Here is a 10,087-nt window from a genome sequence, read left to right as displayed (position 1 = left end):
ACACACACACACACACATACACACACACACACACCAAACAAAACCAAACCAGTTTGACATCTAGCAAACATGATAGTACTTCCCAATTTATCTTCTCTTGTGCTCATAAAGCCCTCTGGTTTAAAATGGCCATTGAGAGTGGGTTGGCTTTAGTCCATGGGTTGACTGTACCCTTGCATACATTTGGTTGGCGAGTTCTATATGTTATTTCCATTTCAGCCCTTCCCTCCTTCTTCAACCCCTTTTATCGATGCCATCTATCTTCAGTAGGCATTCCCTGTGGTCTTCGCTTGCCTCCTGGGGTATCACTTTCCTTCCTCTGAGTCCCGTGTTCCTGCTAGTAGACATTGACTCTGGGGGCTGACTAGATTCAGCATGGGCCTTTTGGTCCATTACAGTCTGCAGGTTTCTGCATCCCTGTGTGAGATGTGAAATGTGTCCAATAGCTTAAACTGCAGCTCTCTCTTTCTCTCTCCAGATATCGTCGGAACTGCCCGGCCGGATGAGAAAGCCATTATGACTTATGTGTCTAGTTTCTACCATGCCTTTTCTGGAGCCCAGAAGGTACCCGCGGACCCTTGCTCCTTCTATGCCCAGCACACCTCATGCCAGATCCCGGCCACACCCTCCGGCCCTTCCCCCCTTTCGTCCCTCCATGTCCCGGTGCAGGGTGTCTGGTCTTGTGGATAGTTAGCTGCATTTTTGAAGAGGTCTTGTTTGCCTCCTAGCTCACCCCACCCTGCTGTCGCTCACCGTGTCTTAGGGCCAAGAACATTTAGCAAGTGCTGGTCCTCTGGAACCAGCTGCATGGCCCAGGCAGAAAGGCTGGGTGTGGGAGACCAGTGGGTCCTGGCTGCAGGAGCTCCAGGCTTGACAGCCCAGCCCCAGGGCCTGCGTCGGGCTGTGCCGCACTTCCTCTCTTTGCTTACCCATTTTGCAAAGGTCTTGTCATGGACCCCCACCCCATGCCTGCTTCTACTCTTAGTCAGGATTTAACAAGTCTGTCTTCAGCCCTTGAACCCTGTCCTGCCTGGGAGCCCCGTGTGGACACTGCACACCACTGTGTTCTTAGACATGAGTGTGACCAGTGGGAGGAGGGCGAGACGTCAGTGGCAAGGAGCCCCTTCTGCTGTCCTGACCCAGATCGCTCTGGGAGGCAGAGGGTAAAGCCAGGTTGAATGCTTTATAATGTACCAGGGCCCAGTTTGTACTGTGGGCACTGGAAGACTGGGGATTGTCGCTCACCACAGGCTTAGCTGGGGCAGTGGAGGTCTCTCCCAGAAGCACAAGGCTGTGCCCACAGAAACCTTCACAGCTTTGGTCCTCAGGCCTGCCACATGCTCCTCATGGCCTCTGAGGGACCTATCTGAAGTGCATGGTAGAAGCTCTGTCCCCACCCCTCCTTCCTTGCTCATGTCCCCCTCTGCTCTTGTCCCCTCCCTCCTCCTGCCCATCCCCCTTCTGTCTCATGTTCTCTGTCCACTGCTTCTGTTCAGGTTTGCTCCGTGCTGTTCTACTTTCTCCTCTCAACCTCTTCTCCTTCTCTGTGCAGATGTGTAGGCACGCTAAGGCCGGAGGGGAAGGCCATGTGACCTAATGTTTCATGTCACTGCCACGCCTTCTCGGTGCGCAGAAGGTGAGCTCGCCCTTGGCCTCGCCGGCTCTCCCTGCTGCCCTTTGGCCCATCTTGTCCTCTCCGCTGGACACCAGCAGCAGTCCCTGAAGGAGAGAGGGTTAGTTAATGCACCTGTCTCCACGGGGGACAGGACATACTCAGAACCCTGGCAGGCACACTTGCAGATGCCAGAGACGCCCAGCCTCTGGGTGGCCTTCCTTTGTGTCTCTGTGCACACTGGGCATAGTGGACCCCACCGAGGGGAAGACAGCTAAGCTGTCGAGCCTGGATCCTTAGCCATTCCCTTAAGTACCCAGAATCCCATTCACCTCTGAACCTCCCTTCTTCCTGCCTGAACCAGGCCATCTTCTCAAATTCAGGCAGGAACCAGGGCCAGGAGAAGTCTTCTGCTTTCTCCCTGGTGTCCAGGCCAGGGTCCTGCATGCCAGGCCTTTCGTAGATAGATGTAAACTATATAAAAATGCCACTTGTATACATACCATAGGCTAGAGATTTGAACATTAGTTACTAAAATTACCGTGCAGATAGCAGCAAAGGTGTCTTTTTCTTTTCTATCTCTCTCTCTCTCTCTTTGTTTTGTGGTGATGCTGGGGATTACACCCAAGGCCTTGTGCTTGCTAGGGAAGCATTTTACTGCCGAGCTTCATGTCCAGCAGTAAAAATGTCTTCTAGCCAAACTAGTCTTTTTTTTTTTTTTTTTTAAATACCTTCAAGAAAAAGCACCTTTTAAAAAAAAATTGCCCAAAGACAACTAGATGGGCTAGCAGCAACCCTGGCACCCACTTGATGGGTGCTTCATCCCTGCCTTTCTCCATGGTGGCCAGCCTCCAGCTTCCCAGCTCTCCTGCTGGCCTCCTGACTCCTTCCCTTCCTCTGCCTCCCCACCTCTGCTGCTCTCTTGCCAACCTCTCCTGAACCCTGTCCCTGACCTCTTAGCCAGGGTATGGGCAGCTCCTCTGCTTGCCTTGGTTGGGCATTTGTGCTCAGCCTACTAACAACATAGAGAGTGCTGGACAGGCTGTCAAAGTGGCCTCTCTCCTCTATCTGACTGATTTTTCCTCTTTTTCATGCCCTTTGCCTTTAGGGATTCTGCCCTGGGCTTCATGCCTACTGACACTGGCCTTGCCTGTCTTTGATTCCTTCTCTGTGGCCTGGCCAATAATGCTTGGGAGGTATGTGTGTGCGTGCGTTACTTAGACACACACATGCATGTGCACGCACACGTGCATGGCGTGGAAGAGATGTGATGTGGTATACGTATCCTGTGTGTAATAGGGAGATAGTGGGATTTGTGTGGCTCTCCCTCTGAAATCCCCCCTCCCCTGTGCCCTCTTCCCTGTTTCTCATCCCTGTTGCAACCATTTCATGCTTTTGTCCACACCCCAGGATAGGAGCATTGACAATGTGGTGGGGTGTGGGGTGTCCTGCTTGATCCAGCGCTGTCCCCAGCCACTTCCACGGCATCTGCCTAGAGTGATCAGCCCTAGAAGGATATGTGCCTCTGGTTTGGGGGGCAAGGAAATGAAGGAGTCTTTCTGCATCTCACACTCTTGTCTTGACTGCCTCTGTGGACACTACCCACGACAAACATGTTCTAGAGCCCAGCCATTTCCATGGCCCACCCTCTCTCTACACCTTTCTCTGGCTAGTCATACATAATAGAAATGGAAAGGTCCCAGCTAATAGGCATGCGTGAGTGCCTGTGTTGACATGCAGGGATATGGTGGGCACAATTGTTAAGGGACTGTCCGCATTGGGTAAGCACCAACTTCTGTTTGGCACGCTGGTTTATGTTCTGATTTCCTTTCCTCTGCCTGGGTTTAGAATGGGTGGAGACCATCAAGCCTTGTTTATGCAGTTGGTGCTTTGGAGACCTCTTGGGAGCTATTTCTAGGAGTTGGCCTCCCAAAGGGGGTCAACTTGATCTGGTGCAGATGTTTCTGGATGTTTAGGGGCAGGTGGAGCTGTCTGCATCCATCTACCTGCCCATCAATCTCTCGTTCCATTCGTGTAAACCTTCTGAAGGAAAAATTGTGTTCCCATCCACAGAAGCTGGGCCTGTCTGGAAAGGCACGCTGATGAGAAGGCAGCAGTCAGTGGGGCTAGCTCTGCTGCAGGTCTGTCCAGAGGAGACAGCTGTGAAGCTGCAGGCTGCTTTTGAACAGCAGTTTGGAGCTTGGAGGTTTAGGGTGGGGTAACAGGCCCCCAGGAGAAGCTCAGGTGCCTCTAGGAAAGGGCGAAGAGACTGTCACTAAGAACATGCTACTAGCAGTGGGGACAAAGGTCATCATCAATAAGGCTGAAGCTTTGAGGTATGAGAGCAGAGGAAGCCAGCATTGCCAGATCACTGTGGGGAAATCGAGGCACAGGTGGAGAGACAGACATGTGTCCCCAAACCCACCCCAGTCTGCTTGTCTTGGGGAAGCTCCATGCTGGAGGCTAGAAGCCATGATCTGCTGGGCTTGATGGGGGTTAGGCTAGGTGGCAGTCACTGAGAGCAAAGAAAGGCAATTTTAACTAGATTCAGGCAATTTTTACTAAAAATACCAACAATGAGATCTTTGTAGCATTCATATGAACAGTGGGTTGTGGGTGGTGGAGCCCTTTGCCTGGCTTGGGTATTTGTTGACATTCTTAATTGATGACAGTCTCTCTATGGATGGACCTGTCTCTGGTGACTTGGCACTCGAGTGTCAGAGTGGAAGTTTGGCACAAGATAGCTAAATCTCTAAACATAAAAGTCTCTAACAATTAGTATTAAGTGTGTGTGTGTGTGTGTGTGTGTGTGTGTGTGTGTGTATGTGTGTGTATGTGTGTATGTGTACATATATTTAATTAATTAATTAGTTAATTAATAAATGCTGTGTGGCCGGGTGTGGTGACACATGCCTTTAATCCCAGCATTTAAGAAGCAGAGAGGCAAGTGGATCTCTGTGAGTTTAAGGGCAGCCTGGTCTACATAGAAAATTCTAGGACAGCCAGGGCTATATAGAGAAACCCTGTGTAAAAAAAAATTGTTGTGTGTTAGTTATGCTAACAGTACAGTTGAAAGTGGTCACAAAGAACATGAGAATATACATCTGGCCTTCTCTGGAGTGTATTCTTGGCCTGTTGGTGTCTCTGCTTGCTTGTGCTAGCTCATGCAGTCTGTCATTCAGAAAGACTTGGGCAGCCTGCTTCTTGCATGGGTTTTAGAATAGCCCGTCCCATCATAGAAAACTCCAAACTAGAACCCAGCCTGGGCTTTCTTCTGGGTGGCTTCCGTCTCTGCCGTTCTCCCAGAGCCACTTTTTTTCTCTCCTAGTCCAAGCCCCTCCCCGGTGCTTCTACACTCCAGCCACCTTGCGAGCATTGCTTATGTTCCATGCTGCTGTTGGTTTTCCCCTCAACTCCACCCTGCAGTTCTGGGGAGGGGAAGCTGAGAAGCTAGGTGCAGCCCGACTGCTTCCCTTCACTCTGTGGGTGGGGTCTGCAAGGCCAGCCAAGCTGGCTTGTCTCACCTCTGACTTAGGTTAGTAGTGACTAAGACTTGAGAGCATGTGTCCCCTCTGCCCCTGGCGGGCTCATTCAGGATTGCAGCCTGTGGGAGGAGAGGGGTCTGTCTTTCAAGAAGCTTCTTCTCAAAGGTCAAAGGACTGTTGTCCCTCAAGGTGACCCACAAGTGTTCACAGGTGGGTCCTGTGTATAGAAATCACTCGTGTACTCTTTGGGTCTTCTTTCCCCAAAGGCTGTTCCTTTGGGCATGCTGGTAGTGTCCACCGACTCTCTCCTGCTGAGACTGAAAAGATCAGGCCTTCGATCCTTGCAAAAAGTCCCCGAGAATCCCATGGAGAACTCTTCCCAGATTTCATCCAAAGGATGCTTCTTTGATTGTGGAACCATCTACAGCCTGTGGCAAGGCTTCAAAGCCTTCCGAGCACAGCTCTTGAAATTGTATGAACTCATAGCCCACCCAGCCCACCAACTTGGCCAGCAAGTAGTTTATGGCTGCTGAGCCCAGGATTTCAGGACACATCTGGGTGACAGTGAGTGTAAGTTGGGATTTGTTTACATTAGAAATGTTAGTGCAAGCAAGTGTAGTGGTGCACACCTGTCCTCCCAGCACTCTGGGGTCTGAGGCAGGAGGATGGTTACGTTCCTGGCCAGACTGTAGCTGCTGTTTATTTACAATGATAAGCTATCCATGACTTGTTAGTGGCAATGTCTGCAGCCGCACCGCCTCCTGGTTGTCTGTGGTCCTCTGCCTTAGTTTCGGTGAAAGTAGTTTTGGTAACACCATGGCAGGTGATCATCACCCCAGCCAGCTTCATGAAGCATACTGAGTTGGTCTGTGTTCTTTTTGGACCCTGCCTCTTAGAGATAGGCTATTGGGAAGTGACTCATTTCTTCAGGGCCTCAGGAAATTCACCACAGTTACTCAGTGGTTCTCAAGGTGGTAGTCAAGCAGGACTTCTGTATGAGAAGGGGCCATGTCATTTGCAGGACAGGGTTGAGTTTGAGGACAGGAATGGTAACTGAGAGCTGGGATCCAGAGGGTGATTAGGTCCCCCTCTGGCCATTCCCGCGTTCTCCTCTTGGAGTCCCGGCTGTTCAGTACTCACACTGTAGATACAGTCTCTTGGCTGTTCAGTTGAGAGACCTTTAGGACAGTTTTGTTCTGTCCCGTCCCCTACGTATCCCAGCACACTCATCCACAAGACATGCGGTGTGGTTGGCATTTCCCCTTTGAAAAATTCTTGGAAGAAACACATACATCATAGCCCATCCCTTCCAGTTCTCGGGGAGTTCTTTACACCCAGTCTCATTTTGTGGTAGCAGAAACTTTTTGGTCATCAACCAGATTTACATGTTGTCTTCTTCTTTCTTTCTTTTTTTTTTTTTTTTAAATATTTATTTATTATGTACACAGTGTTCAGCCTCCATGTATGCCTGCACACCAGAAGAGGGCACCAGATCTCATTACAGATGGTTGTGAGCCACCATGTGGTTGCTGGGAATTGAACTCAGGACCTCCTGTAGAGCAGTCAGTGCTCTTAACCTCTGAGCCATCTCTCCAGCCCATGTCTTCTTCTTTCTTAAACCAGGTGTCCTTCATTATCTGTAGGTCACCTGTCTCCAGGGTCTCAGGGTTCCTATCTGTCTTCATGGGCATCGTCTTCTCTGCCCTAAATTGTCTCCTCTCTATCCTGCGGTCCCTAAAGAGCTTCACACTCCCTTCACCTTGATATAGGGTTGGCATGTGTACAACGACACAACTCAGCTTCAGAGCCATTGAAGTGGGCCAGGTGTGAGAGCGAACACCTCTACACCCAGCACGTGGGAGGCAGAGGTGGCCAGATCTCTATGAGTTTAACATTGAGTACAACAGGAGTGAGTTTCCAGATAACCAGGGCTACCTAATACGATCCTAACAGCAAAGTCGCCTAAGTGAAGTGGATTCGGGAACACAGGGTCCCTGCTGATGTTGGGTACACAGTACCCTTACTAGCCACCAGAGGCTGGGTCTCTTTGGGGTGCTAGGTAGACCTTGTGGCTGGTTACCATTCCATCCCTCATCATTCTTCTCATTGCTGAGAACTGTCTCTGGTCTATCCTGGCCCAGTGCTTGGTGCACGGTGTGATCTTAGCTGGGCCATTGGCACCTGTGATGGGTTTCCCACCCGTGCTGTGTTGATCCTTACATCTTATCCTCCATGCGAGGCCATGTCTTTAGCTTTTCTCCAAAGGGCTTTGAACTAGGGGCCTTCAGAGATTTTTTCAGGGAACCTGAGAGGCCGCACCGGCTCACTTTCAGACTTGAAATCTCGCGTCTTCACAATACCATCAAATCCAGCTTGAGGTCCCAAACCTTGTGATCTCTGGAATTCCAGGATGGGCATGAATTTCTTCCTTTCTCCATCTGAGATTTTGAATGCCTCCATTACTTGATTTATTTCTTCCCAGCATGCATGAGGGGAATCAACCCTTGTCCAGGGCTGGCCAAGAGTGTGATGCAGAAGACAGGAAGTGTGATTCAGAGAGAGCCCCAGGAGCCCCTTTCCAACCACATGGCGCAGCAAGGTTGAAGGGGCTTGTTGACACAGGTGTGTCCAGGGGCCCACGTTGCTTGGGAGGGCTAGTCATGACTTTTCCATCTTGTTGCCAGGCGGAAACAGCAGCCAATCGCATCTGCAAAGTTTTGGCCGTCAATCAAGAGAATGAACAGCTTATGGAAGACTACGAGAAGCTGGCCAGTGATGTGGGTACCCCTGTGTTCTTCTAGACTGGCCCCAGCAAGGCCCTGCATTGCACCCTGAGAGAAGAAAGCTCTCGGGATCTATCTGTACCTACAGAGTCATTCTGTAGACAGTCCCAGGCTGGTGCAGTATATGCTCTAAGCACAGTTAACACGGAGCAGCTTGGCTCTGGGTCTCTGGGAGAGAGGCAGTGAAGACAGAGGAGGTGGTGTCTGGGTTACAGTGAGCCTGGGAAAATGTCTCTACCTCTCTGGCTCTTGTTTTTTCTTTCACTTACTGAGTGGGAGTTAAGCCCGAGATCTCAGAGGCATTTGCAGCCTGGTGTACTGCCGCTCTGTTGGTTTTGCCTGAACTCGATAGTACAGGGCTCTATCAGGTTCGGAGAAGACATGTGCCTGAGAGGACTCAGAACTGGCTCAGGCTGGCTTAACAGGCCAGCAGGGGACAGGATGACACGAAGTTACCCAGCTGACCCACTGTCATTTGGGTTAAGGTGCTGCTGCTTGTTTCTTCCCTGAAGGAATTCAGCCTTTTAAACTGTTCCCTTAGCCCCTTGGTGGCTCTGCCTTCTGGTTTAGTGAGAGCCAGATGCCCAGGCTTTAATCCCTGCATCACCATTCCAGCCAGTCACCATAGCAAGCTGCGTGACCTGGCAGAGCAGAGCCCTGGGCGCCTCCTCCATAGCGTGGGGGTGCTGGTAGCACTCGACCATGTCGTCTTTCTATGATTATTGCTGTGAGTCACTCCGTGGGTCATGCCTGGCAATGTGCAGGTGGTCCGTGTGCTTCCTGTCATCCGTCTTTGCAGCCCTCCATCTTCCTAATCCTCACCATGGCTCCGGGATAGACATCTCGGCTGTCCCAGATTCTAGCCTCTTCTGAGGCCAGAGGTCCCTGTTCTATTATACCCCGGCTTTGTATAGGTGAAGAAACTGAGGCCCAGCTAGACTTGAGCTCAGGTGTCTTTGCTTTTAGAGCAGCCTGTGAGGGCCGAGAAGATGAGGGGTGTGGGCTCTGAGTTGACCATATCCCGGTCAACTTGGAGGAAGCACCCAGAAGCCTTGCTTCGTGGCATGGTGAGGCCCCAGTGGGTAGTTGGGAAGGGAGTGTGCCATTAGGAGAGACGTCTTGCCTTTGCGCACACCTTCCTCCAGCATCCTTGGTCCATGCCTTGCCTCTACCCTTTCACCGCAGCTGTTGGAGTGGATCCGCCGTACCATCCCGTGGCTGGAGAATCGGGTGCCTGAGAACACCATGCATGCCATGCAGCAGAAGCTGGAGGACTTCCGAGACTACCGGCGCCTGCACAAGCCACCTAAGGTGCAGGAGAAGTGCCAGCTGGAGATCAACTTCAACACGCTGCAGACCAAACTGCGGCTCAGCAACCGGCCCGCCTTTATGCCTTCCGAGGGCAGGATGGTCTCGGTGAGTGCCAGGGGCAAGTCTGGGGCCCGCCTGGTCACCTCCATCCCCCAGCTGCTTGGAGGTGGGCTTTCTTCTACTTAGATGCCATGTTCCACATTTCCTTCACTTTGTCACCCAGACTCAAGCACAGGCACAGAGGGATAGCCACCTTCTCCCCTGACTGTTCTGGATCAGGCTTGCTCATCTTAGCATTCCAAACTCCCCCTGCCCCTTTAAAAAATAATGTTTTAAACAGAATGTCTGGTCATGCTGAACCAAGCAAATAATGTTAGTTTTTACTTTGATATGACCTTAAGCGAAAACAAACAAAACAGACCCACTTTTGTTATCTTAAATAACAAATTAATTTTTGTAGTGTATTTCTAATATACAAATAAATATTAAAAAGTAAAAGTTATTTATACTCTTATTACCAACTATCAATTTTGTTCTAATTTGGAAAGATCTTTTTATTGAATCCAGGTCCTCATGCATGCTAAACAAGTGCTCTGATGCAGGACCACATCCCCAGCCCCCTTTTCATTTCTTTCTGTGAGGTAACTAACTCATCCTGGGGATCAACTCATCTAGGACTCAACCATGAAGACCTTGAACTTGAGATTCTGCCTTGACATTCTAAGTAGCTGGAATTACAGGCCTATGCTGCCAAGTCCAAGTTAATCTTTCTGTATAAGTATAATTTTAAGTGGACTCTTTTGATTTTTCGAGACAGGGTTTCTCTGTAGCTTTTGGTTCCTGTCCTGGCACTAGCTCTTTCTAGACCAGGCTGGCCTCGAACTCACAGAGATCCG

General features: G+C 50.5%; 1 protein-coding gene across 3 annotated transcripts in view; it reads left to right on the top strand.

The window, feature by feature from the left end:
* The window catches only part of Actn1 (actinin alpha 1), a 95,438-nt gene that overhangs the window by 70,063 nt on the left and 15,288 nt on the right, over positions 1 to 10,087 (top strand). For all 3 annotated transcript variants that reach the window (XM_005343269.3, XM_005343268.3, XM_005343267.3), the window contains exons 8-10: positions 479 to 564; positions 7,782 to 7,874; positions 9,066 to 9,296. In XM_005343269.3, the coding sequence (XP_005343326.1) occupies positions 479 to 564; positions 7,782 to 7,874; positions 9,066 to 9,296 (410 nt within the window). The remainder of the gene's footprint in view (positions 1 to 478; positions 565 to 7,781; positions 7,875 to 9,065; positions 9,297 to 10,087) is intronic.

The sequence above is a fragment of the Microtus ochrogaster genome, chromosome 1, assembly GCF_000317375.1.
Source record: "Microtus ochrogaster isolate Prairie Vole_2 chromosome 1, MicOch1.0, whole genome shotgun sequence".
Lineage (NCBI taxonomy): Eukaryota > Metazoa > Chordata > Mammalia > Rodentia > Cricetidae > Microtus > Microtus ochrogaster.
Note: the sequence above shows the minus strand (reverse complement) of the source record. Positions and strands in the feature narration are given on the sequence as shown.